Source organism: Trematosphaeria pertusa, assembly GCF_010094035.1.
Source record: "Trematosphaeria pertusa strain CBS 122368 unplaced genomic scaffold BU26scaffold_6, whole genome shotgun sequence".
NCBI lineage: Eukaryota > Fungi > Ascomycota > Dothideomycetes > Pleosporales > Trematosphaeriaceae > Trematosphaeria > Trematosphaeria pertusa.
In genome coordinates, this window is record NW_022987217.1 from 696,302 (window position 1) to 722,526 (window position 26,225).

The 26,225-nt window shown below is 54.7% G+C and overlaps 7 protein-coding genes across 7 annotated transcripts in view; 4 read left to right on the top strand and 3 right to left on the bottom strand.

Moving 5' to 3' along the window:
- Positions 1 to 6,397: 6,397 nt before the first annotated feature.
- Positions 6,398 to 11,926, top strand: BU26DRAFT_290565 (canalicular multispecific organic anion transporter 1). The gene is made up of 15 exons (XM_033821634.1): positions 6,398 to 6,869; positions 6,936 to 7,464; positions 7,528 to 7,754; positions 7,808 to 8,087; positions 8,141 to 8,374; positions 8,425 to 9,206; positions 9,269 to 9,431; positions 9,496 to 9,846; positions 9,896 to 10,019; positions 10,072 to 10,143; positions 10,192 to 10,307; positions 10,363 to 10,981; positions 11,029 to 11,109; positions 11,159 to 11,560; positions 11,615 to 11,926. Exons 1-15 carry the CDS (start codon positions 6,645 to 6,647, stop codon positions 11,880 to 11,882), a joined length of 4,473 nt encoding a protein of 1,490 aa, XP_033684836.1. The 5' UTR covers positions 6,398 to 6,644; the 3' UTR covers positions 11,883 to 11,926.
- A 1,900-nt stretch (positions 11,927 to 13,826) lies between these two features.
- BU26DRAFT_504266 (class I glutamine amidotransferase-like protein) lies at positions 13,827 to 15,575 on the bottom strand (the record flags this gene model as incomplete). The annotated part of the gene is made up of 4 exons (XM_033826761.1): positions 13,827 to 14,004; positions 14,341 to 14,476; positions 14,800 to 15,000; positions 15,053 to 15,575. The coding sequence occupies 4 exons, from the start codon at positions 15,573 to 15,575 to the stop codon at positions 13,827 to 13,829; spliced, it is 1,038 nt and encodes a 345-aa protein (XP_033684837.1).
- A 635-nt stretch (positions 15,576 to 16,210) lies between these two features.
- On the top strand, positions 16,211 to 17,334 carry BU26DRAFT_518366 (NAD(P)-binding protein). Its single transcript, XM_033828794.1, has 3 exons — positions 16,211 to 16,442; positions 16,506 to 16,740; positions 16,802 to 17,334. Exons 1-3 carry the CDS (start codon positions 16,413 to 16,415, stop codon positions 17,323 to 17,325), a joined length of 789 nt encoding a protein of 262 aa, XP_033684838.1. The 5' UTR covers positions 16,211 to 16,412; the 3' UTR covers positions 17,326 to 17,334.
- Positions 17,335 to 17,735: 401 nt separating this feature from the next.
- On the top strand, positions 17,736 to 21,118 carry BU26DRAFT_455217 (uncharacterized protein). The gene is made up of 2 exons (XM_033824879.1): positions 17,736 to 18,194; positions 18,252 to 21,118. The coding sequence occupies exons 1-2, from the start codon at positions 17,959 to 17,961 to the stop codon at positions 20,878 to 20,880; spliced, it is 2,865 nt and encodes a 954-aa protein (XP_033684839.1). The 5' UTR covers positions 17,736 to 17,958; the 3' UTR covers positions 20,881 to 21,118.
- A 137-nt stretch (positions 21,119 to 21,255) lies between these two features.
- BU26DRAFT_604145 (uncharacterized protein) lies at positions 21,256 to 23,119 on the bottom strand. The gene is made up of 3 exons (XM_033835494.1): positions 22,794 to 23,119; positions 21,751 to 21,892; positions 21,256 to 21,661 (listed from the first exon to the last, which is right to left on the bottom strand). Exons 1-3 carry the CDS (start codon positions 22,882 to 22,884, stop codon positions 21,499 to 21,501), a joined length of 396 nt encoding a protein of 131 aa, XP_033684840.1. The 5' UTR covers positions 22,885 to 23,119; the 3' UTR covers positions 21,256 to 21,498.
- An 805-nt stretch (positions 23,120 to 23,924) lies between these two features.
- Positions 23,925 to 25,228, top strand: BU26DRAFT_518370 (uncharacterized protein). The gene is made up of 3 exons (XM_033828795.1): positions 23,925 to 24,242; positions 24,296 to 24,785; positions 24,839 to 25,228. The coding sequence occupies exons 1-3, from the start codon at positions 23,971 to 23,973 to the stop codon at positions 25,202 to 25,204; spliced, it is 1,128 nt and encodes a 375-aa protein (XP_033684841.1). The 5' UTR covers positions 23,925 to 23,970; the 3' UTR covers positions 25,205 to 25,228.
- A 372-nt stretch (positions 25,229 to 25,600) lies between these two features.
- BU26DRAFT_604147 (TPR-like protein) overlaps positions 25,601 to 26,225 on the bottom strand; it is a gene marked incomplete at its 5' end in the record, with an annotated part of 3,423 nt that continues 2,798 nt past the window's right edge. The window contains one exon of the mRNA XM_033835495.1: positions 25,601 to 26,223. Within this exon, the coding sequence (XP_033684842.1) occupies positions 25,827 to 26,223 (397 nt within the window). The 3' untranslated portion in view covers positions 25,601 to 25,826. The remainder of the gene's footprint in view (positions 26,224 to 26,225) is intronic.

Below are 26,225 nucleotides of genomic sequence, written 5' to 3' on the forward strand. Positions count from 1 at the left end.
GTTGGTCAGCCACTGCATTGTCCGCTTCCTGTCCAGTTTTCCCGAAGGGAGCTGAGGAAGCGCGTTGACAGCGATCCATATTGTCGGTAGCATGTATAAGGGCAGTCGTTCTGAGACCCGCTCACGAATCGATTCCAGCTCTGAGTATATGGATGCCTTTTCCGGACCCTCGAAGAATCGAAGCGAATCATCTTCAGCAGTGTGCTTCGTGAGCGATACGATGGCAACGAGTCGCTCCTTGCAAAGCCCACTTTTAGGCAAGAAGACAAGGTTGTGCTTGATCGAAGATTCCAAGTTGAGATGATGCTCGATCTCCAGGAGCTCAATACGTTGGCCATGATATTTCTAGATGTGAAAGTTAGAAACAGAGCATCATCTGGTGGTAGACCTGTACTTACCACTTGGTTGTCCTTTCGTCCAACGATATTGAAGCTGCCGTCTGGATTTTGGATCACAAGGTCTCCCGTCAGATACCCTCGAAACGAACGATTGGTAGCCCAAGCGACGTCCGTGACGAATGCCTGCGACGTCTTTTCCTGATCATTGAGGTACCCACGAGCGGCGATGTACCCTTCAAGCAGAAGTTCTCCCGTACAACCGATGGGAAATATTTCGTGCCGATTGTTGGGGTTTACCACCCAAGCATGACAACCAATAGGGAAACCAATGTTTCTGGGATCAGATTCCGCTGTCATACGGGGGTACGTGACTGAAGCGACAGCGCATTCGCTCGGCCCATAACTATTTGGGGCATTAGCAAAGGCCGCAAATGTAAGATTCGCTTGGCTACTCACCCGTTGATGAGGTTGATCTGGGACCATGTGTCGAGATTGGCTTGCGACATGGCCTCGCCCATTAAAACAATGCTGGACAACGTTGGAACCATCCGAGGTTCCAGGAATCGAACGAACGTTGGTGTCAGGAAGGCGTACGTGACTCGCATGTCATTGATTACCTTGGCGATATTGTTGAGCCTCTCGTGTTCATCCGGAATGCAGACAGTGCCTCCCGTCATCAAGGGTGTCAGGAACTCTATGATAGAGGCATCAAAAGAATGGGCAGCGAATTGAAGGACTCGCAACGGCTTCGTCACATCCATGGCCAGGCCAGGAATATGTGCTTGTGCTCCAGTACAAAAGTTACCATGCTCGAGTACGCTAAGTTTAGGCTGTCCCGTGGTTCCGGAAGTGGGAATGATATAGGCAGCATTATGGCTTTCTGCTTGAGCCTGTGGGCGTTCTGATGATGGTGAGAGCGAATCGAGAAGCTCCTGGTCGATTGGCACAACGGCCTCAACGATACCGCTGAAGAGGTCGGAACAAGCGCGTGGACAGAGCAAGATCTTGGCATCCACGGCATCGACGAGATGCTGCATACGTTCCTTCGGTGCAGCAGGATCGAGTGGTAGGACTAGGGAAGGTCAGCATTTGTGGCGGTTTGGAGGGCAATGGAATATAGCAGAAAGATGAAGTTGGGTTACTGCCCCTGTCGCCGAGCCACATGCATGAAGATAGATGTAGATACGCGAGTACATAAGTGGAAGGACAACTTACATGCACCCCCTGCAAAAAGCACGCCAAGCATAGCCACCACGTTCCATTTCGACTTGTCGAAGCAAAGAGGGACGATGACTTCTGGGCCGACTCTTAATGCATTAAGATGGCCTGCAAGACGGCGCGCACGCTCAACAAGCTCTTGATAGGTGAAGCTTCCGTCCCACGAACAGATAGCTTCGTCGCTGGGTAATTTTTGCGCTGTCTCGGCGATTGTTTCGTGTATGGTCCTCTTGACATGTTCGAGAGGTTTCGAGTTCCACTTCTCGAGCTGGGCACGATTACGCTCGCTCAAGAATCGCGCATCGCGGATAGGTACGTTCTCCGACGTTAGAATGTAGGTGAAAACTTTATCGACGGTGCTTGCGATGTTCTTGGCTTGGTCGGTCGGGAGGAAAGAATTGCGGTATTCGAGGAAGATGCTGACGCCCGACTTCAGGATCTTGACCAGCAGACGAAGGTTGCACTGCTCTCGGCTTAGCATGTGTTCAAAAGGCAACGGAGGGGTGAAAATACCATATCAGACATCGCCGTCGGTTTATGAGGGAGCTGATTTCGGCCAGCTTGAGGCCCAAAGCGAATCAATACCGAGGTGTTGTATTGGAGTTGGTGCTCTTTCGGCGAGGTCACAATAGAGCCATCATTCCTGCTGGACGCGATGAGTTGCCCGAAAGGCATTTCATCGTCGATGCGCAGCACTGCAACGGCCTCGCAATCATCGCCGGTAGCAGAATTTCCCGTGATGCTAGAGAGAGAAGCACCCCCAACTTCCCCCAAGCCGAAGCAGACCTCGTCCAACCCAGTGTAGATGCGCAAAAGCAACGCCCATGTCGCCCGAACGGCGGCGCTCAGGGAGCTGCCGTCATGGTCCTCTGCGAGAAGCTGCCGCACCAACTCAGGGTGCTGCAATTCCACCCGAACAGACAGTGGTCGTTTCTGGCCACTGCGTGATCTGCCAGTAGCTGGGAAGAGGCAGGACTGAACCCGTGTCGCACTTGAAGCCATTGATGTACAGTGTTGATCTGCGAAGTAGAAGTGAAGAATTCGGGGTATACGTACAAACACTATAGCCGTAAACTGTGTAGAATTGGCTCTCACTTGAGGTTCAATAGCTGGAATTAGCGTCGATAGAGCTTAGCCAGCCTTGTGGCGACTGGACCTGGGTTGTTCGTTGCGAACGATTTCACGTTCGAAGGAATCAATGATGGTAGAGTGGAAGACAGCACTCAGAGCAGGCAAGAAGCTGTCCTCTGCAATCTGAAAAAAATCGATCAGCCTCTGGAGCTCTACGGGGTAGGTTGGGAGCTCCTGCAGGGGAGGGAGCTCACATGGTACACCAAGGTTGATCTTGACCTTCGATCACGCTGGGAAGGGGAATGATGGGCGAGGTGATGTGTAGCACTCAAAGGGGACCGTGACAGACAACGCAACGCACGCATACAAAAGCGGGGGGCAATAGACGTGTAGTTCTTCTACCAAGTTGGATCAAGTTCGATTCCTGGTTTGCCTCCCCCTGAGAATGCGATAGTGGCAGTCCATCCCCGGGTGCGCGATGAAGTCATCGATGGTGATTTCTAAAGAAAACCACAGCTGCTCAAGTAGCAGCGCGTCTCAGGGCCGCTTGCGGGTAAACATCGTGACCTAGAAAGAGGAAGCAGCTAGCGAAGGGGACCGGGATAGCGTCTGGGGAACGGTAAGCCATGGGAAGATCGACATTGCCATATTGCTGTGGATATCGGTGCTCCAGCGAAGCAAGGGCGTCAGCCGTCGCGCAGGGCCGGTGAATGTCGACGAGCGGGCGCAGGAGAGGCAGAGGGGGCCACGGGCTCAGCCGGCAGAGTGCGCAGAGGTGTCGTCGTAAAGTGGGTGTATATTGACGGGGCGTGCATGCGTCTGGAGTCGCACGCAATACGAGACGGCCTGACGAAGGCTGGTGGGACAAAGAGTGGTGGGCAAGGGACGCGTCGACAGGGACGACCGGGGCGCCGAGCCCGCGGCTTATTGGCTCGCGTAGACGGCCGCACGTGACGCACGCGCCCTGGCCAGGACACGGAATGGGGCTAGCCGCCAGCGGACGCACACGAACGGACTGGGCATCTCCGTCTTCATCCCAACCCTCATCGCGCTCAGCTGCGCGCCGCGCAGCCATCCGGCGGCTTTCCCAGCGCCACGGCCGTCTCCAGCCCAACGTCATCCTCTCAGAATTCTGCTCATTCTCGCGACTTCTCCGCACTCGGCGCCTCCGCCTGCGCACTCCCCCGTCCGCCAGCTGGCACTCCTGTCACCCACCTCGCCACGCCCTCCTCCGTGCCCACTATTCCATCCGCCCGTCCCGGGCGCCGCGGCGGCCTGGCGGACCCCCAGACGGCCCCTCCGCTGCTTCCCCGGCTCATCCATTCAACGGCCACTGCGGCAGCAGGTTGCTATTTCCGGCGCCCAACCCTGGCACCTCATCATCAAGGCCTGTCTATGATCCGGCTTCTACAGTACCACAGTACCACTCGCGTTCCGTCGTGCCGGTTCCCAACTCCACACATTCTGCCTGTCTGCCTTGGACTCGTGGCAACACGTCTGCAAGGACTGCATTTCCATTTGGAATTTGCTCACGCCATCGTGCGATCCCAGCGAGATCATCGCCGTCAGCTGGCTGCGCTTGCAGCTTCTCTGCCTCTCCAGCAGGTTGTTCAGTCAGCCATCCGTTTCAGACGTCTTCCTCGGATTCGTCCTTCCAGCCTCCCAGTCTTTCAGGCTGAAGGATAGAACAGGATCCCCGGTCCTTAACATCTACTTGCTCGATCCCCTAACGCCGATGCCGTCAGATCACCAGTACCCACTTTCCCCAAATGGTGCCGCATTGTGGGGTGCTTTAGCTCGTTCGGGTTTTCCAAACTCCCAAGGGTTTGCGATCCAGGTATGGGGAATCCTCATTTATCCATACGAAGCTCACGACCCAAGGGCACTTCGCGCATTTGCATTGGCAAACTCCATCTGTCGTGGAACGCCCAGAATGCGGCTTTGCGTCAGCGACAGCTGTCTTGTTCACGGTTCCGATTCCTTCAACCAAAACTGCTTATTCCACAGATTCGGCAAGATCTGCGTCGCATCAGCTTCCAGTAGCCGCAATGCCCTTCCGTACCTGAGGATCAGCGTTTCTAGCCCTGATGTTGCGCCAAACGGCGTAAGCACATAACGGCAAAATCCTTAGCGCCACAACGTGCGAGTTGCGAGTTAGACGTCGACTCTATTGCCAAACCTAAACATAGACGGCTATGACAGCACAGGTGAGGATGCTCTCCTCATGCCTCAACTCGACTCCATATGCTTCCCTAATTGACTGAAGGAGCATTTCTCCCGGCAGCGCCCCAAGCCGCAACGCTACACGTAGAACGCCATCTTGACGCCTCGGAGTCCTTCGCAGCCATCGCAGCCATCGCAGCCCCTTCGCAGCCCTGAAAAGCCAGCAGCATGGATCTTTCCAAGATTCCCGCTTACCCATGCTGTTCGGGCCTTGCCCGTCAATTTTCTCTTCAAGTCACCGCTAGGTTTGTCTTTTCTTTTACGCAAATTCCGCAGACCAGGCGGACCCTATGAGCGAACCGAAGCGCGCAATTAAAGTGGGTCTCCACCAAGCTCAAGCAGACCTTCTCGAAAATTTTCACTTCTCAGCTTCACTTCTATTCTCGCCTTGGCTGCGCTAGCACCTGTGGGATCCCGTTAGCGTATTGTTGAGCCTTTCATCCCCGCAGCTGGCACCAAGAGAAGGGTGCAGCGCCGAGACATGTTCGAAATGGCATTTACAACCCTCATCTAGGTGCGTTGGAGGCATCCCTGGACGTCCAGAAGGCTTTTCGCCTGCCGGATGTCGGTCTATTAGGTGTTCGATGATGTATAGCTGCAGTCTCAGAATAGGCGCCCTATACGCGCCTCCGTCACCTGCGTCGAGCCATAGTCAATAGCCTTCCAGCTAAGCGTGGATGGTTTCGGTGGAGTTCTCTGGTCGCTGCGTCGCCACGGGGGGTAATCATCTCAGGCCATCCAGTTTTCCTTGATTTCCCCGACCTCCAGAAGATGTTGACATGACGATCCCTCACCTCATGCCACCGCGCCATCCAGCGTTCAGTTTTCACAGCATCGAAGAGGTAATAAAACATGGCGATCTTGCTTGCGCGCAATGCAACCTCAATCTGCAGTCTCCCGGACATCCGACTTCGGTGGAGAGCATGTATGAAGCGTTTCAGGGGACCGCTGGAAGCGTTCGAGGCACCGCTTTGGCCTGTGCATATCAACAGAGCGGATTATAAGACCATGCAATATTGCCATTAGGTCGGCTTCGCTGCTCACTGATCACAGCAAGGATGTTAGGGCCTCTCGGGTTTGATATTCGAGCGACAGCGCTGATCAGCGTAGATCGGTCTAACAGATGGTGAGAAGACAGCGGCCGTCGAGGAATTAAGGTTGGTGCGGCTGTTCCTGAGCGGCTCTCCGCCAATCCAGATGGATGCAAGATGATGGGTGTGGCGCCGATCTTTACTCCAAATCCGGAAAAACCAGACACGCATCTGTATATGCAATTTGGCCAACCAAAGCATGCGTACATACTAACTATTCCTTGTCTGGCCACGGAAGTTCCGGCATGCACCTTAACTTACCGTGAGAAAATGGGCCTGCAAATTGTTCTCTGCAAACCCGGGTTTGCAAAGTCATCCAGCCCAATGATCACCATCACGGTGCCGGAGGCCGTCCAGGGTTGCTCCCTATGTCGTCAGAAAGGGGAATTGCACGACACCGGTAACTCCAGAACCACTTAACCTTACCAGCTCTACAAGCACTGACCTTACTCTCGGTATGATGCTCCGCTCTTCCAGGCCATCCAAGCTTGACAGGCGAGCCTACCAGATCCCGCCACCGCCTCTGAGGTATGTGGAGAGGGGTGCACGTTATGCCGGCGGTTGATCAGGTCAGCACCAGGTCAGTCAGATCAACGGTAGCCTGGCAGTCCCAAATTATGAACCCTCAGATCCCATCAACCTCCCATCTAATGCCCTGAGCAACATCCTCCAGATAGGCAATTGATTTTCTCTGGTATCTTCGATGGCATCGACTTCTGCTCAGTACTGTGCCTCAGTCGACCACACTTTGGGGCCCTATGCTGGGGAACACTGCAGAGGGGGATTCGATTTTACTCTTCTTTTCGAGGAAGCCATCCTCTCGATAACGCCAATTGCTCTTCTTCTTTGCATTGCACCGTTTCGAATCTTCTATCTCTGGCGGAAACGAACCAAGGTCTCCCGGTCTCTACTGTTACCCGTAAAGCTGGTATGGGCCATCTCTACCTGGAACTATTCCCATTGATTGGAAAGTGCTAACATGAGACGAACACAGATAACATGGCTGTTTCTCGCCGCATTCGAGCTCGCACTCCTCGTGCTGTGGGTGGGCCTCTCCACCTTCAAGAATCGCGCTGCCGTTCCCTCAGCGATTGTCAGCTTCGTCGGGGCACTACTCCTATGCCTGCTATCATACTTTGAGCACCTGCGCTCTATCCGAACGTCATTCCTCTTGAACGTCTACCTTCTCGTCACCGTCGTTTTCGATGCAGCTCGTTCTCGGAGTTATTCGTTGGATCCTAGCCTGGAAGTGATGTCCGTCCTCTTCACGACAAGGGTTGGAGTTAAGCTGTTCCTCGCGATCTTTGAAGCGAGGGGGAAAAGGAGTATCTTGCTCCCGGAGTTCGCCGACTGTCCTCCAGAGGCTACAGCTGGCGTCTATAGCCGTGCACTGTTCTGGTGGCAGAACTCGTTATTCAAGAAAGGCTTTTCCAACGTGTTATCGGTCGACGACCTCTTCCATCTCGATAAACATTTGTGCTCGGAACATCTGCATCACATCATCCAGACTTCGTGGGACACATGTGAGTACTCTTCGCGATTGTTGTTGGTCTCTGGACCTTGGCTCACTATTCCTCTTTCGGCAGTGAGCCGCAGAGGATCAAACTCGCTGTTCGCAGTCACGCTGAAGAGGCTCAAATGGGACGTCCTCGCTGTGGTACCGCCACGTGCATGCCTCACGGCCTTCAATTTTTGCCAGCCGTTCCTGATCCACAGGGCCGTCACCTATTCCCAGCAGAATGACACCGACCAGACTGCGCACATCGGGTACGGTCTAATTGGCGCCTATGTCCTAGTCTACGTAGGTATTGCGGTACGTTCTGATCATCCCAGTTTATGCGCATAGTTCCGCTAACATGCGGTTAGGTCTCGACAGGGCAATACCAACATCTGACATACCGCTTCATTACCATGATGCGCGGCGGCCTCATCTCGATGCTTTACGGCAAAGCAACCGACATCGCGTTGGTCGACGTGGACCCAGCAAACTCGATAACTCTCATGAGTGCTGACATCGAACGCATTGTCCAGGGTATGCAGACAGGACATGAGATCTGGTCCAACTTCATCGAAGTCGGCTTGGCGATCTATCTCCTGGAGCGACAATTGGGAGTGGCTTGTGCTATACCTATTGCAGTTGCCGTTGGTAAGTCCACGCTTGCACATGGTAGTATGTCTCAACTAATGCGCCGGGTGCAGTATCGCTGTTGGGGTCCCTGGGCGCAACAAGCCTAGTAATGCAACGCCAAGCGCTGTGGCTCGAGGCCATTGAGCGACGCATTGCGGCCACCACCGCGATGCTAAATTCCATGAAGGGCGTGAAGATGTCTGGACTCACCGACGTATTGAGGGGTGACATACAGCAACTCCGCATCGACGAGCTCAACATATCGAAAAAGTTTAGGAAGCTTCTCATTGTGACCATGGGCTTCTGTAAGTACCTTTACCCAATCAACACTGTGCAGATAACCAACAGCCCAAAGCCTACATCTCGCCCGTTGTGTCGCCCATCCTCACTTTCGCCGTCTTCTCTGTGCTTGCGCGAAACAGCGATGGCCGAACGACGCTCGATACCGCCACGGTCTTCACATCGCTATCGCTCTTCACCTTGCTGTCGGAACCCCTCGGGTCGCTGATAATGGCGCTTGCTGCGTTCATGGGCGGCGTCGGTTCCTTTCGAAGGATACAGGGGTTCCTGACCGCAGAGACCAGGACGGAGAAACGTAAGTTACCCTTCCTCCGCAGCAGCATCGGTTCCGCTTCAGACCTGGACTACGAGTCCGATAAGGGTTCTGATTCTTCCCAAAAGAGTCGCTTCTCCCTTGAGATACGGGACCTGGGCTCCACTGGCTCCCTGGCTGTCATCATCGAGAGAGGCCACTTCGGGTGGGACAAGGAGAAGCAGACGGGTGTGTTACAGTCGATCAACATGTCAGTACCACGCGCCAAGATTACCATGGTCGTGGGACCAGTGGGCTGCGGCAAGTCAACCCTGCTTAAGGCTGTCCTGGGTGAGCTTCCGGTTATGGGTGGCACAGTCCAGGTGTCGTCCCTGCGTATCGCCTTGTGCGATCAGACGCCGTGGCACGTGAACGGTACCGTGCAGCAGAGCATCGTGGGCGTTTCCGATTTCGATCAACGATGGTATGCAGCGGTAGTTCGTAGTTGCGCATTAGACGAAGATCTACGCCAATTACCTCAGGGGGACCAGACCCAAATCGGAAGTAAGGGTATCGCTTTGAGTGGGGGACAGAGCCAACGTATTGTGAGACGCCCCCATATTAACCCCGCTCCTCCCCTCCTTCTCGCTACTAACACACCGCGCAGGCGCTCGCCAGAGCGATATACGCTCAGAAAGATATCGTCATTCTCGACGATGCCCTTAGTGGGCTCGATTCCCAGACGGAAAACCGGATATGGCACAGTCTCTTCGGCCGCGACGGTCTTCTACGACGTTGCAGGACGACTGTTCTCATCGCTTCGTCATCTGGTAAGTAAACCCACGCTCTCCTTGATACCTAGATGCTTCCCGCTAACTCCTGTCCGTGTTATAGCTAAGCGTCTCCCTTACTGTGATCATATTGTCACTCTTGATAAGGACGGTCAGATAGTAGAACAGGGCAGCTTCGACAAACTCAACAGAGCCAGTGGATATGTCTCCAACTTTGACCTTCCGCCGCCTGACTGGGATTTTGCTCCAGAGAAGCATCTCTACGAAGCTCCTCCGAAGTATACCGAGCGCGCAAACACCAGCAAAGTCACTGAGGATGATATACAAGCCGAGACGAACAGGCGCACTGGTGATGCTGCCATCTACCTCTACTATGTGCAATCTGTCGGATGGATTGCGACGTTGATCTTTGTCGTCTCTATCACAATCTTCATTTTTGGTCAATCGTTCCCAAGTAAGTAGCGCCGGCTGCTCACTGCGCTTGCGCTGACGATCCCTCTTAGCGATTTGGGTCAAGATGTGGGCCGAGTACAACGAAGATTTCCCGAACCACCGACTTGGCTACTATCTCGGCATCTACGGGATGCTTGGTGGTTTGGCGATTACATTCCTCCTGATCAGCTGCTGGTCAGTTTAGCCCCTTCCTGTCCTTTACACTGCATCGCTAACTGCCCGCAAGGCAATTAATCATCACCATGGTTCCGCGCTCCGGCGTTGCCTTCCACAAGAAACTCCTTGACACCGTTCTTGGGTGAGTCCACGCAACCACGAGTGGCAAACTTTGACTAATTATCGCAAGCTCTCCCATGTCATTCTTTTCGACAACGGACACCGGCGTCACGCTCAATCGCTTCAGCCAGGATCTACAGCTGATTGATATGGAGCTTCCAGTGTCAGCTCTCAACACTTTCGCGAGTAAGTATACGAATACTAGATAGTCCTTCATTGTATGGAATACTAACTTCGCAAGCCTTCGTTCTCTGCATCGGACAAATGGCTCTCATCGCCGTTGCCACTCCCTTCGCAGCCATCTCCTTCCCCATCGTTGGCATCAGTGTCTACTTCATACAGAGATTCTACCTCCGCACATCGCGCCAACTGCGATTTCTTGATCTCGAAGCGAAATCGCCACTTTACACTCAGTTCAGTGAGATGTTGGACGGATTAGCTACAATCCGCGCATTCGGGTGGCAGAGCTTCCTCGAAGAGAAAGCGAAGGCACTGCTCGACCGCAGTCAACGCCCATTCTATCTCCTCTTTGCCGTTCAGCGCTGGCTGACACTTATCTTGGATCTAATCGTTGCGGCTGTCGCTAGTATACTCATCATTCTTGTTGTCGCATTGAAAGGCAGGCTGAGCGCAGGCTACGTCGGTGTCGCATTGCTCAACGTCATTCTCTTCTCGCAGAGCATCAAGCTCCTCATTTCCTTCTGGACGCAGCTGGAGACTCACATCGGCAGCGTTGCCAGGATCAAGACCTTCACGACAGATGCTATCACCGAAGACCTCGAGGACGAGGATCAGACGCCGCCTCCTAACTGGCCGAGCAACGGTAAGATCGAGTTCAGGGATATCACTGCCTGCTATCGGTACGTTTACCTTCAATGACACACTAAAACGGTAACTAACCTTTCAGGCCATACGAACCCGTCATTTCCAAATTCTCACTTACCATCAATGCTGGCGAGAAAGTTGCCGTCGTCGGCCGTACTGGAAGGTAAGTTTATTGAGCTTCATACCCTTCCCATAACTAACGATTCTGCCAGCGGCAAATCCTCTATGGTCGCTTCTCTTTTCCGCATGATCGACCTTTCCGGTGGTAGCATAACAATCGACTCCGTCCCGTTGCACCGTATCCCACGCCAAGCTATTCGCTCCCGCCTCATCGGTATCCCCCAGGACGCATACCTCTTTCCGGGCTCCGTCCGCCTCAACGCGGACCCTCTCAGACAGAGCAACGACAAGGCTATCATGCAAGCGTTGAAAGACGTACAGCTGTGGGACATCATCGTTGGCAAAGGCGATGAAAGCAAGTATGCCCATCCGCTCGATGTCGAAGTCGACGATCTGCACTTTTCACATGGTCAACGGCAACTATTCTGCCTCGCGCGCGCGTTCTTGCGGAGGGACAAGGGCAGTGTGGTCGTGCTCGACGAAGCTACCAGCCAGTAAGTATCTAGCACCGTCTTCCCATTAAGATGTCGTCGCTAACACTTTCCCAGCCTCGATCATGCCACCGACACACATGTGCAGAAGTTCCTGCGCTCTAAGTTTGCCTCTCACACTATCATCGCGGTGGCTCACAAGCTCGACACAATTCTTGACTTCGACAAGGTCGTCGTCATGAACCAAGGTCAGCTCGTGGAGTACGGCGAGCCGTACAGGCTGCTGGAGCGCGAGGGTAGCTGGTTCAAGTCGCTGTACGAAGACGTGGCGAGGAACGAGGGACCTGAGGCGAACGACGAAGATATTTTCCAGATCGCACAGTAAGCGCATGGGGCCGTCATCGGGGTTTTCGGTTTCGCAAATTGTGTGTTTTTGCATTTCTCTCTTTCTCAACCTTACCGTAAGCCTATTGCTACGCGAGATTACGCGGCGCAAGAATCCCCCGAGAGCTGCATCGTCCCATATGCTTTTTCTTTTCTACTCGAAGGTATATAGGCTTGGAAGCTGCCGGAATCGCGCTCCTTGGTTCGGCGTCTTTCCTGGTATTTGTATATATACGTCTGCTCAGCGGACAAAAAGGTCTCCTAACGTAACCTGTATGTACAGCATGAAGGCAAAATACGATTGTCTATACTTATCGCTGAGGCGGCCTGAAATGAGGCCATGGCCAAAGTCACAGCTGCTCCAACACACGTGGCTCAGTGAAAGGCGAAATCGAGCAAGTTCGCTGCATAAGCCAGCTTGGTCATCCATAGCAACCCCCGTATCTCCTTCCCCCTTCGTCATTTCCGCACTGCCGTGATACGTGTCCCCCTCCGCGGACGAGCTGGAAGGAGAAAAGCGCGCAAAGGGGCGATCACTGCTGCTTCCAGCAGGCTCTATATGTAAGCCAGCGGCCCGCGGTCGCCGATGCTCGGAGCCCAACAGTGATGGAGGTGTTACGTAGGCCGCGTCCGAGCCGTAACCTGGTCTCACGGCAGCAATGGATAAAGTGTACGCGCATATACAAGGGGGTCAGGGACGTGTACTGCGGTGTAACTGTCGTGCTACTAGTGCGGTGTTTCAGTGTGTAGTGGTGTCTGGGACGTCGGGCCTGCTGGGCGGCGGGTGGCCTTGCTTACGATAAGGGATAGATGGTGAGTGATGTACTGGATTTGTATGGACAGGGGTGGTTGGATGGTAGAGGACAAGGTGACTTTGGGTGTATGCGGGTCATACTGTTCCGCTCGATTGCACCTCCCAGTGCTGTTGGTAGGCGTATCTGGGGCAGCGTGCTCAGTGTGTCTTTGCAAGGGGGCTTAGTGTCAGAAGGCTTGTCTGGGGACTTTGTATCGCTGGTAGGCTTCCAACGCTTCACCGCTACAGAGCAGATGTTGAGATAACGAGGAGCAGAGCTGCGTCTCTTTTCTACCGGGACAGCTAACAGCATACGCGTTTTAGTATTCCAATTCACGGCAGTAACGTACCACGACCCTTCCTGCCACAGCAGCTGCACAAACCCTTCCAAACACCGGGTACACGATGAACCCACGGATGCCGCCGTGAATGCCGTGCTACCTCCTCAACCACGGCTCCGTCTCCTGCGAACTATCCTCGCATCGAAAACCAGGCGTCCATCTCCAGCTCCACAGCATCACCCAGAGCCATGGTCTCTACCCTTCCCCTTCCCGCTAGATACCCGAGGTGGAGGCCTAAGACACTGCATATGCGCATAGATAACCGCCTCGCTCCCGCTCCACCACCATCGCAAAGTATCTGCGTAGCATCTGACACCTCCACCCCCCTCCACGTCATCCTCCCATCCAATCAATTCACGCAAGTCGACGCAAGTCATCTATCTCCCGGTCTTGGCCCAGGTCACCATTCAACCCCTACACAAACCTCGTGCCACTACGCTTTCGCCACACCGTTGCGCCTGGTAACGCACCGCGTTAGCTAGATCTCTGCCGCGGGGTCTCGATCTTGGGAAGCGGTTTCCGAGGACCAGGTGCTCGACGAGGAGGACGAGGCGGATGGTGAGGTGCGTGCAAAAGCTGTTTAGTGTAATATTTGCGGTGAGGGCGGTGAGTGAGTGTGTGGATACGTAATCTGGGTGGGTTCCCCTCTTTGGGCCCCTGCGCTCGCGGAGATATAAGGTGAGTCGGGGAAGGCCACAACCTTAAACGCAATTCATCCCCTCCTCGCCGCCGCTGTAACGAATCGTTCGTTACTAGGAGCTGATGTTCGATTCTCGATTTGTTGATAAAGGAGCCATGGTCACATGTCGTTCTATTCACCGGTATTTCGACCTCCCAACCCGGATGAGGGGCCGCTTGAGCGAGATTTCGAGCCTCTACGAATCCCAAGACAGTACTTGACTGTTTCGCTATCTCTTGCAGTCCCCGTCAGGTCGCACAGGTACGTCTCGTCGTCGCCGTAGGCCTTTGTGGTCACCGCTAGGTACAGCCTAACACGAGTGTCAGCGAACGATTGGTGCTTCAAAAGAAAGTAGGATGAACCCGTGTCATCGTGTTACAGGATCGAACGAGGGCGCATCGTTCTCCAATCCTGCTAACTCTGCAGTGACGCATCGTTCCCCGACTACGCCGTCGCACCTCTACGTCACACACTCGTCGCCTCCGCGCACCATCGAGGCAAGTAAGGCGCCCTAGACAGGCGGAATAGGGCCCTATACATTACGCGTCTCCAACCGCTGCGTTATAGGCCCCGGCCGCGGCTTCCCTTGGTCGCCTCTGACTCCACACAACTACGCATGGATGTCGGCATATCGCTATAGGCTGACGATAGCGATATCCATATAGAAGCAATACCAGGAGCTGGCGCTAGAGACAAAGGGTCGTCGCGCCGACCAAGGCAGGCCGCCAAAGCGAGGAGCAAGCCGATGAGGGCGGCTCTAATGAGGCAACCCCTGCTTTGAGCTGTATATTTTCAGTCTGCGACTTGGATTATACCAAGGTCGAGGAGCTCGATCCATCAACGTATATAGCGGACGTTGAGAGCGCGGACCCAACACCACGGTCCGGGCAGTCTAGCGTACCGAGAAAAACGCTCCGTGAAGTGACCTCACCTGACCAACATCAACCTCATCTGCGACTATACGTATGGCTGGCCGCGAACGGAATGAATTAAGAATTTGATTTGGCCAATTGGTGGACATTGTGATAGGGAATGCCGACACTCGGGAAGGATTGGACATCCGACTGGGCAACGGAACGGCCAACGGAGACGCCATCTCACTCACTCTTCTTCCGCCTTGTCAGACCCTGCACCCAGGCCTTGAAGATATGAAATGCGAACCAGGCTGTCCAGCCCACCTTGCCCTGATCATACTCCTGTGACCTCGGCACTACTTCCGACATCGCCAGGACCGTCTCGCTTAAGGTGCCGGGCCAGCGGTGCTGCATGTACACGGCGACCATGTCCATCCCATTAGTGATACCGCCTACAGACTTTCAGTATTTGGTTTCCATACCAGGAAAGCGCGGAGGGCATACCCGATGTCCAAATCTTCCCGTCCTGAATGTAGCGCTTATCCACCCACTTCACCTTCGGGAAGGACTTGGTGAGCATGTCTTGCACACCGCGGGTGCCGGTTGCGCGCTTCCCGTCCAACACGCCTGCGTATCCAGCTACAAAGGCGCCGGAACATATCGTCAGGAGGTCCACGCCCTTGTCCACATGCTTTCTCACGAAGTCGAGGACTTCTTCCTCGGGCTTCATGCCCGGTGGTGGACCAGGTATCATCAGGATATCGAGCTTGCCCGGCGCAACGTTTGGGTCGTCCAATCCGACATTAATGGCTAGTCCGAGACGAGCGGTTGTAGGTGATGTCGTGTTAGGGCCCGTGTGGGATATGTATGTTATGGTAAGGTCGGACGTTGGGATGGCGGCGTCGAGGAGGGGTTTAGGGAGCTTGCAAGCTTCAAAGTACTCTTTGGTCGCCATGGCAAAGAGATCGATGGGAGCTATGTCGAGGAGCTGAATGGGTGGGACGATGAGAACGCCGATGTGAGCCATGGTGACTAGTGTGATGTGGTACTTTGAGAGGAGCTAGGAAAGCGGTGGGGTCAGGGTCGGTGGGGAATCAGGGGATGCAGAGACGTGTTGTCCAGACAAGAAGGACCTGGAGTATATATACGTCTAGAATGAGTATCAAGGCCATTCAGGCACCTACATTTTCATGGACGGGATTCGATGAATGAAGACGTGGCGTGTTTAAGTGGGTATTAGTGCGAGAAGCTTAGGGCATCTTCTTACGCGGCTTGGCTCTATTCGAACACGGAAAGTGAGGACTGCATATTTAAGGCGTCCAGTGAAGCTGCTGGGTAAAACTTTCCCAGAGCCATTATGTGCGTTTCCGTAGGAGAGAGAGTGGGCGGTGGAGGTATGCTAGAGGCTAAAAGCGCAGGGCAAAGTAAAAAGTTCGTAGATAAGTTCGGGCATCTGCTCGTAATAGGGCGGATTTCTCGAAGAAATGCAATGCCTTCCGCCAAAAGTGGCCACGAGTGCGGAGGAGTGGTGATCGGATGTCGGATGAAACCTAACGTCCGTTCCGACGGAGAGCGGCTGGTATGGACGTCACCGAACCGATCCAGCGAAGAGATACCCCGCACCTACGCGTCCGAGAAAGCTTTTGGACTGGGTCGAGATGGCCTTGATATATTTGGTAATGACTAACGTTCTCGACGAAAGTGGAAAAGGTAGGCGTCGCCGTGAGAGGCAAGGGAGAAATATTTCACCGAGCCTCGGCTCAACCCAGCTTCCCGCTCCCCTCGGCGTTCCGACGATGAGCTCATGAGCCGCCCCACCGTACATTTCCTCCTCGCCTCCTCTTCTCTGTACAAGACAAGTACAATGGATACTGCAACACTCTTCGACGTCAAGGTACTTCGCCCCTCAATTGCCCAGTGCACCCCGCCTTTAGAGCTCCAAGCTGACACATGCTAGAACAAGGTTGTCCTCGTAACCGGCGGCGCCAAAGGGATTGGGCGCATGATATCCCAAGGCTTCATTGAAAACGGCGCAACAGTATACGTATCGTCTCGAGACGCAAAAGCCTGCGAACAAGCGTGTAAAGAACTCAACGCGCTGGGGAATGGACGAGCAGAGTACATCACAGCCGACTTTTATAAGGAGGAGGATGTGAAGAAACTGGCGGAGGAGTTGGGGAGGAGAGAAGGGAGTGCGTATACCGCAACGGGTCCTAATTGAAGGTAGAGCACGACACGCTGACCAACAAATAGAACTCCACGTCCTTGTCAACAACTCCGGTAGCAACTGGGGCGAAGCGTACGACACTTATCCCTCCGCCGCCTGGGACCGTGTCCTTACCCTAAACCTTAAGCGCGTCTTCCAACTCACACAAGCCCTAACGCCTCTCCTCGAAGCCGCGTCCACGAAGATCTCCCCGTCCCGTGTAATAAATATCGGTTCCATCGACGGACTGCGGGTCCCCGCGTTGGAAACGTTTGCTTACTCGGCCTCGAAAGCGGGCCTGCACCACATGAGCCGCGTGCTCGCAAACCACCTAGGCAAAAGAGGTATTACTAGTAACACCATAGCGTGTGGCCCCTTCCAAAGCAAGATGATGAAGGCGACACTAGAGAAGTTTGGCGATGTTATTGCGGAGGGAGTGCCGTTGGGCCGCATTGGGAGTCCAGAGGATGTGGCGGGAACATGCATTTGGCTTAGTAGTCGGGCGGGGGCGTGGGTCAATGGGGCGACGATTGCACTGGACGGGGGGAGTGTGATCAGTTCGAAGTTGTAGGTTTAGACGAAACTATAGTCGCATGAGACTCGATAGGGCTACATATCGCAACCAAGGCCTAAAGCAGGAAAGATGGGAGAATACACGTACCACCACAACACGAGCGTGCGCGTCGACTGTCAGCGAGCTCTGCATGACGCGAAGCGGGAAGCCAGCCACTTCTCACCCCACTACCCATCCGGACGCGTGCCTTGATCGCGATAAGGCGTTCGCAGGGAACGCAGCTCAAAATAAGAGACTTGTGTTTGGCAAATGCAAGGTACGAGGATGCGTTGCGGCCCGGTTGGGAGATCCGGGGCGGCGTGGCGGCGAGCGATGGCCCTGATTGGCGCGTGGGGCCGATGAGGCTGGGCCCCAGCCACACCAAATGCGCAACAACAAACATCGAGCTGCCCCCGGCCAGAGCTGCTGCCAACACCACCGCTCGGCGCTCGATGCAGGTAGTCGCTCTTTTGCAGCCGTCGCTCGCTCCAGCTCTGTCCGCCCGAGCTTTCACTTGTCGAATCGCACATTTGCAGCGTATGAACTGCATCGGGGCTCCACAAGGCTGCGTGCGCGGCTTCACCACCCCTCCCTCGCTTTCGCCCGCCCTTCGAACCCCGTTACCGACCTCTATTCTACACTACAGACAGCATGGCGACTAAGACGGCAAGAGGGGGCCCACTGGGCGGCATGCATACGGCGGGAATCTTCTCGGACATGACCGTGGACGGGCCTGTCATCGGTACCCTGGTTGCCATCATGGACCGCGCGAAGAATCTGCCGAACAGACGGTCAATGGGGAAGCAGGACCCGTACTGCGCTGCCCGCCTGGGCAAGGAAGCAAAGAAGACGGCTACCGACAAACGGGGAGGACAGACGCCCAAGTGGTGAGACCTCCCCTCGAGGACCGCACGCCCCGGGACTGAAACTGACAAACACGGCAGGGACCAGGAACTACGCTTCACCGTCCACGACTCGCCCGACTACCACCAGCTCAAAGTCTCAGTCTTCAACGACGACAAGAAGACGGAATTGATCGGAGAGACGTGGGTGACGCTCGAGAACGTCATCACACCCGGCGGGGGACAGAGCGACACATGGCATGGCCTCAATTGCAAGGGCAAATATGCAGGAGAAATCCGCATCGAGCTCACCTTCTACGATACCCGGCCGAAGATGGAGAAGACACCAGTCGAGAAGAAGAGGGAAAGTACACGGCCGGACAGCCAGAGCCCGGCCATCGGCGGGCCGCGCGAGAACACGCCCGTGAAGCGTAGGCCTCTGCCATCTGACCCCACTGGCGCGTCGCCTTCGCCCGTCAATACTCCAGAGCACCGCGGGTTGCAGGGCGCACAAGCCGGCCCTCGTGGGTACCCGACGCCCCCACGCCAGCAGCGATCGAGCGAGCATACGCCGACTCACCAGCGCCGGAGCTACCATCCAGATACACCCCAGCGGAGGCCTCTGCCTGATGCGTCGCCCTCAACCGATACTCAGACTCCTCGACATCAGCATGCGCCACGACCTGCGGAGCAGGACTTGTACCACACGCCACCCAACCCTCGCTCGTCGAACACCAATCTTTCCCAGCATGACGAGAATGGTTTCGATATGTCCTATACAGCACCGAAGCCATACGAGGTGCAGCCAGTCGACCCACAACACCCCAGAGATTTCGAGAACCGGACCATGTCTCAGAACGACTCTAGGTCCTCGCGCGGCTTCTCACACCCCCAGCCCATCGATCTTCCTCATTCCCACTCCGCTCCCGTAGTTCCGACGCACAATTCATACGATCCGGAGCCTGTGCCGCAGGACCCCTATAGCGACACCGCTGGCTATCCAAACGGGCACATGTCTCAGCCTGATGGCTACGCTCAAGACACATATCAAGACCCGGCATACCAGGTGGAGCCGCTCCGGCTGAGCCGTAACAGTCGCAGCCCTGCCCAAGTCTCGCCAGCGGGTCTTTACCAAGCAACCAGTAGCTATGGGGATCCGCAGAATCCGTATACTTCGCACGGACGGAGGGCTAGCTCAATGCAGCCTACGGTGGAGGATGAGGATGATATCCCGCCTCCACCACCGGTGCACAGGAGCGATGCACACACTTTGGTTCAACATCACCAACCGCCTCCGCCTGATTACCGTGGTGACGAGCTAGCACCTCTCAATACCCAGCGGTATAGGGAAGAATCGTCCGGTTTTGGATATGACTCACCCCCCGAGTCGTACGGGTTGAACGACTACGGCAATCCTTACGTCCAGGAACGCCGGTATACCCACCCCGCTCCATCGAGTCGACCGGTATCGCGTGATGTGATGGTGCCATCTCCTTTACGGAACGAAACCTCTGTCATTCCTTCCAGTCTAGTGGCTGGCTACAGTTCCTCTCGACAGAACAGAGACTCAGCGGCGTACCAATCCCCACCGTCCTACGAACCCCCGCCGTGCCTGCGACAGTACTCTGAGCCGGATTATCGAACGCCTTCGCAATATGACACGCCAACTCGGCCTCATCCGTTAGCTCATCATCAGTCGGCACCCCCACCGGATGCATCACCGTACTACCCGCATGATCCGCCCGAGCAACCGCGTCGTAGATCTCCTGCTCAAGATCCCGCCCCGATAGTCAAACCCCGCGCGATAAGCCCCGGTGCAAGTCCCGTACCATTGCACAGCCCGGCTGATAGCCGTCAACCGAGAATGGCTGCTCGCGGCATGCCAACACGGAAGTCTGTCTCCCCCCGACCACCTTCTTTTGTTGAGCCTGAGCGCCGACTCTCTGGAGTGCCTTTCAACCCGGACAGCTTCGACGTATTCAACCCAGCGCTGTCTAAAGCGAACAGCAATGGGGCTCCGGATCCCGAACGGCCCAGCAGTAGCATGGAGGTAAACGAGAAAGGGCAGATTGTCACGTTCAACGGCCGTGTTGTCGATGCATCCGACCATCTGCCCGTCGACAGCTGGGCGCCTGAACCAGAACCGAAAGGTGACAAGAAGGAGCGGACAACTCGTTCGCGCCCCGCGTTGAGTGGTGCTCGCGATCTCGAGGCTGCGAAACAGAGAGAAGAGAGGTATCGCCGAGAACGGGCAGAGCGTGAGCGGATTAGGAACGCCGCGAACGCGACGTTCGGCAGTTCCAGCAATGCCTTAGTGACTTCTCGTCATAATTTCAGCAATAACAATTCCCCCGCGAATTCGGGAGCGATGGTACTTGCTGATCGCGATGGTACGCCGCCATCTGCAGGCCGTAACAGGCTTCAGAAGCGCAATGGGCGTCCGATGTCCACCTATGATTCTCCGACGCATTCCCCCCCCGTTACCGTTCCTATGCCGAACACGAACGTCCTTCGCGAGTGCGAGAACCTCGGCGGATATGGCAGTAGTCTGGGCTACAGTAGTGCCGGGGCTAGACACCCGGTCGCCGCACCACCCATACCTGCAAAGATTCCCCTGGAAAGAGGGGACGAGGATATGACGGCGCTGAGCTTGGAGCTACAGAGCATTGATATCGGGCCCGGGAGCGGCGGACGGCGGGGCAGGGGCACAGCGCGTAGGTATGGTTTTTAGCAGATAATGCATAATAAGTAAGTTCCACGCTCTCCTAATCTTGGGCGGATGCTTGTGTATATATAGAATCGGGGCGGGTAGGTTCGGTGGGCGGCTTTTGTGCATTTTGGTTTCTGTGTTCAGGCGTTCATACATTTGCATGGCGGCGACCTTGCATAGAAACAAGGCTGCATGACCCTTCGGGCACGTCTTTCTTGTATGTTGTTTGCTGCATCAAGAATATTGATATCGTTACCCCTATCTTCGCTTTTCCGGGCGTTAATGGTCGGAACATTGCCATCCCAAGGATGCCTCACGATGCATCTATCCTCGCTCACGGTATACACGGCCTCAACCTGAACGACGCCGCTATCTATGATGCATATTACTAAAGCTCTAGATAACAGGTTCACTGTTGCCTGTCCTGCTTTATTGTCGGAATTAGTGCTCACTCGCGCATGGAGTTCAGCTCATTTCTCTTTCAAAATGGGGCGACTCAAAATTGCCTCCTCGCAACCATTTCATTCAATCAATGTCTCTTTTGGGACTCTTCACACACCAGATCGAGCCCGTTATGATACCATGCATACCCTGCCTACCCACCACACTCGCCTCTCCTCTCCTCTCCCCAACCCTCCTTTACTTCTTCAATTTCCCCGCCATACTCCCCGCCGGCCTCACAGTATCCCCGCCCTGCCGCACATTCCCCCGCACGTCGTCATTACCCGGGTTGTTCTCGTCGTAAATGCGGTCCTTGTCCTCGGGGCCGCCGACACCCTCGAAGTCGCGCGCTTTGTAGGGCCTGGAAGCGCGTTAGCAAGTATGCATGGCCGAAGTGAAGGAGAGGAAAAGAAGAGGGATGGGGAAAGGAAAGGGGTAAGGAAACTGTACCGTCCCATCCTGGGATCCAGATCCCTGCCCTCACTCAGCGGAATCTCGCGGTTGTCTCCCGCGCCCGAGGCGCCCGAGGCGTAGATCACGTCTGCGCCGGGAAATTTCTGGCGCACGGAGTCGTCGACGCCAGATGCGGGGGCTGGATTGTTGAGGGTTCGTTAGCGTGCATTTCTCTCTTTGCATTTCCCGGGCGGGATACGGGGTAGAATTGACCAAAGGGAGGGGACAGGAAAGGGCAGGGGAATGGGATGAAGGGGAATCTATACAGCTGTCTGAAGCGCCCGCGGCGCCCCGTGCCGTATTGCCTGCTTCGCGGCCTTAGAGTTTAGATCGCGCTCTGCTTCTTATGCGAGCTGGAGCGGGTCGACGCCGGAGTATTCGCGGGACTGGGACATTATGGCTGTGGTGTTGGTGTGGAGTATCGTCTGTGATATTTAATGCGTGTTCTTCAGCGTTCCGTAGGTTCAATTGAGTTATTGAAGGCGTGTTAGTTTCAGGGGAGCGAAAATAAAACTATTACGGGGCTTTAAAGCTTTTTTGTATAATATGTAATGCCTATCTAGCTAGAGACCTCTTAGAGCCTTATTAGGCTAACTCTAGTTATATGCTAGCCTAAGTTATCTATTTAAAATAATAAGTTTAAGAAATAGAACTAGAAGTTATCTAGGTAACGTGCGGCCATGCTAGGAGATACTGTTCTTGTTGTTCGCCTGGAAGAGACCCCTAATAACATCTACATTGTACCCGTACGTCTACACTTAGGCCTGAGGGATATCCGACACGAGGTACTGCTCCGGCCAGAAGACGCTAGACGACGAGGACGACGAGGACGAGGAAGCATGTGCTTGTTCCATGCTAGTTAAGGGAGACGCGGCCCCTCGTCGCGGCAACAAGGACCTAAGACTTCTGTGCTTCTTGCTCGCGTCGCTGCGCTCGCTAGTCGCAACCAGCGCGGTTTCCTAGGTCTCTCAAGGATGGCCGCGAAGGCCGTAAACAAATATAACACTATAAAAAGTAAACAAACACCCACAAATGTATACAACGTCGTCTGTCTAACTTCAGGTTGAGCTGGTCAGCGCTCGTGTCTCCGCCTGGCAGCCTTGTGAAGCCATGGCAGTGGACGGCTGCCATGAGCGTGCCGCGGGTCTAGCAGGTATCGCCTCGTTTCGAGTATAGAGGAGCGCGCAGTTTGTAGTCTTCGCAGCGTGCGGGCGCCGTAGAAAGGTAGGCTCGAGAAGCGCATCATTGCAGGTGTGGCTGAGTGGGCGGCTCGACCTCAGCCTCGTGCTTGGCTGACGGACGCAGGATGGGCTCCGCCGGTTGCATTTTTCTAGTTTGCAAGATCGGGACTCTATATTTTCCGTTGTCGTATTATAGCTTAAACTTTTAGTATAACCAGGAACTAGACATTGGTCGTGGGTCGGGCCTCCCGCAGTAAGTATGGAAACTTTGTGGGCAGCTAGCAACCGGCGGACGGCCCGTGCGCGCGACTATCCGCAGCCGCCAGGATTCGAGGATTCAGCCCATCCTGCGTCCGTCAGCCAAGCACGAGGCTGCTCTCTCTCCAGTCCGCCGCACTATTTGTAAGCAAGATACAGCTGTAACAGGTACTTCAGCGGTACACAATCTTGCCACCGCTAGCAGGGAGGACAGCCGACCCTCACCGGCACAGACCTTGCGCCGGAGGCGATCGAATTTTGGGTGTGGATGGATAGAGACTTCGGGATGGGTCGTGCTGTTGTTGTTACAGTATCACTAATAGGGAAGCCATGCGAAATAGCGCTCGCCAAGAGATTGAAGCCCAAGCTACGATCTGATTAGATCTTAGGGGGTTGAAATCTGGAACCTGACTCGGAACCTGGTCCATTGCCGGGATCAAAACGTGGTCCATTGCACGACCCGAAAAGGGTCCCATTGCTATCCAGGCAAAAGGCCCTCCTCTACCTGCGAAAACCATGTGTCAATTTTCCTTGTTGTTCTTCCGCCGTGACGATTGACCGCCGTATTCGTATGCCTAGGCTGGAGCAGAATGTCTTGTGTCAGTTGTCGTGAAAACGGGTTGGGGCGCGGTTCTTTGGCAGAGGCGATGATCGGTTCGCCTCGGCAGCATCGAATGCTTGGCGCTGTTGCTGAGTCAACCAGCGCGCTGACATCAAACTACGACCTGTATGCGCGACAGCTACCACGCAACTTCGCAATGCGGTGCACACTACGGACATGTCTCCGTCGCACGCCACTATAACAAAGGACTCACACACTACGCCGCCGTCAAGTTTCGCAACCCGTCCTCTAACGCCGCCGCCGACCGACGAGAAGCCTTTCGCGCAAGCCCCTCGAGTTATCGCGCTTTTCAAAGAGATCCGGGCTGGAAGGCACGTCAAGCGAGAGCCGTGGACCGAGTTTCAGCTTTCGGCAGGAGAATACGATGAGATAGAGCGTCAACTGGAGCGGGACGAGGACTTGCTAGGATACGTCAAAGACAAGATACGGTGCGTGCGCTGCGGAAACGTAATTGATGGCTACTGACAATAGAGATGTGCAGGTATGATTACAGCACAGAGAGTGATCGTTTGGTCGTCCGCATGCCGACGGCCGTGCACCAACTGTTTGTGGCTCGCATTGAAGATGCCATATTCAGCCAGCTGAAATCGATTCGTGAAGGCCTGGGTGCCGCGGCGAGTTTTGCCCAGAAGGTGTACCCAGCTCGTTCTACAGAAGTACACTTTCCAGTATACGACACCATCACCGGCAGAAATTCGAAGCACGAGCCCGATGCGTCTTTCTGGCACGACGACGCGAAGTACCCTGGAGTTGTGATCGAAGTGGCATATTCACAGAAGAAGAAGAGGCTAGGCCGGCTAGCTGAAGACTATCTGCTTGATTCGGACGCAAATATACGTGTTGTTGTCGGCCTCGATATTGAATATGGCAAGAAAGGGTCACGTAGGGCGGCGGTATCGACGCGGCGAACCCACCCGGTCCATACCGCCGACGGAGATGAACTACAAGTAGTTCAAGAGGCTACCGACGAGGTATGCTATCTTATTGAAAGACTTTATTTACGTATGATACCTGACAGTGTTAGATGTTTCGTGACGAGCAAGGAATCGCTACCGATTATCCAGGCTTACAGCCGAACCTCAGCGATTTCGCCCATAAAGGACTTGTGCACGAAGAGATGGGAGACCTTGATCAAGAACTGATCATATCTGCTCGACAGCTTTGCGAATTCCTCGATGCAACAGAGGTAAAAGTGCGCCAGAAGGGATCGCTTGGCAAGGATCCATTGCCCGCAGGTGTTAAGAAGAGGAAGCGGTCAGAAACCCCTCCGGAAGAGATTGTTTCTGCCGATAAAGCGAGATATGTTGAGGAAGAGGTGAGAACGGCAAAGCGTATAGCAGAGGGTGATTCCGACTATGAGGATGATTCAGTAGAAAGCTCGTTAGAGTAAGCATAACAATGACCAAGTGTTGACACATCTTTTGGGTGCACTGTTCACTGGGGATGGAGAACCCGTGAGGCCGAAACCTGAGTTGCAGCTTTACATTCGCTGAAAAACGTCACGTAATGGTGTGCTAACCAGCTGTGTTCTATAACAATGACGCTTCGCCTGGCTCGTAGAACAATGCGCTCGCTCATCATCTCGTCCTCTTCTCGTTGCGACATCAACTGGACTCACTCTTAAGCCAAGCATTTGCCGCTCCATATTACGGAGTCCTCGGCTGTGCCTGGATAGGCGAAGGGTCTAATTTTAGTTCCCGCAACGGATCTTGTTCCAGCCGATCGTGGATCTCACCGAGATCTAATCAAGGTAGAACTAGGGTATACCTGGAATAACTTAATGTTGCTACACTTAATGGCTATCACGCGCTTGACTCTATCACCAACACACTGATAATCAAGCGCCTCCGGCGCAACCCTGTGGCCAGAGCGGGTCGGCCGCCCTCCCTGCCTTGGTAGCAATCGCCACTGCCAAATCGCTCGGATTACCGTTAGATATCACTCATAATCATGCTTACATATCATGCCCCTCTACTTTCGCACTAGCTTTATATTCTACACTTAAAGCAGCATCAATGTCCTATCTTCATGTCCTCCATCTGCCACTTATTTAATGCTTCAAGCGACGACTCTGTGTCTGGATGATGATCGCCAAGAATCTGCTTCCGCTGCTGAAAGCATGCTTCCATCAATGAGATGGCCTCCTTGTTGTGGCTCTGGGACTTGAGCGTGAAGGCGAGATTACCCGTAGCCATCAGCGTGTCCGGATGCTCCTCCCCAAGCACCCTCTTGAACGTCTCCATTACTTGCACCCCTAGCTCTTCCGCCTCCTTCCACCGGCCCTGATTCCTGTACGTCGACGCCAGGTTGCCCATGCTGGCTAGCGTGTGTGGATGCTCCTCCCCAAGCACCCTCTTTCTCGCCTCTATTACTTGCACCCCTAGCTCTTCCGCCTCCTTCCACCGGCCCTG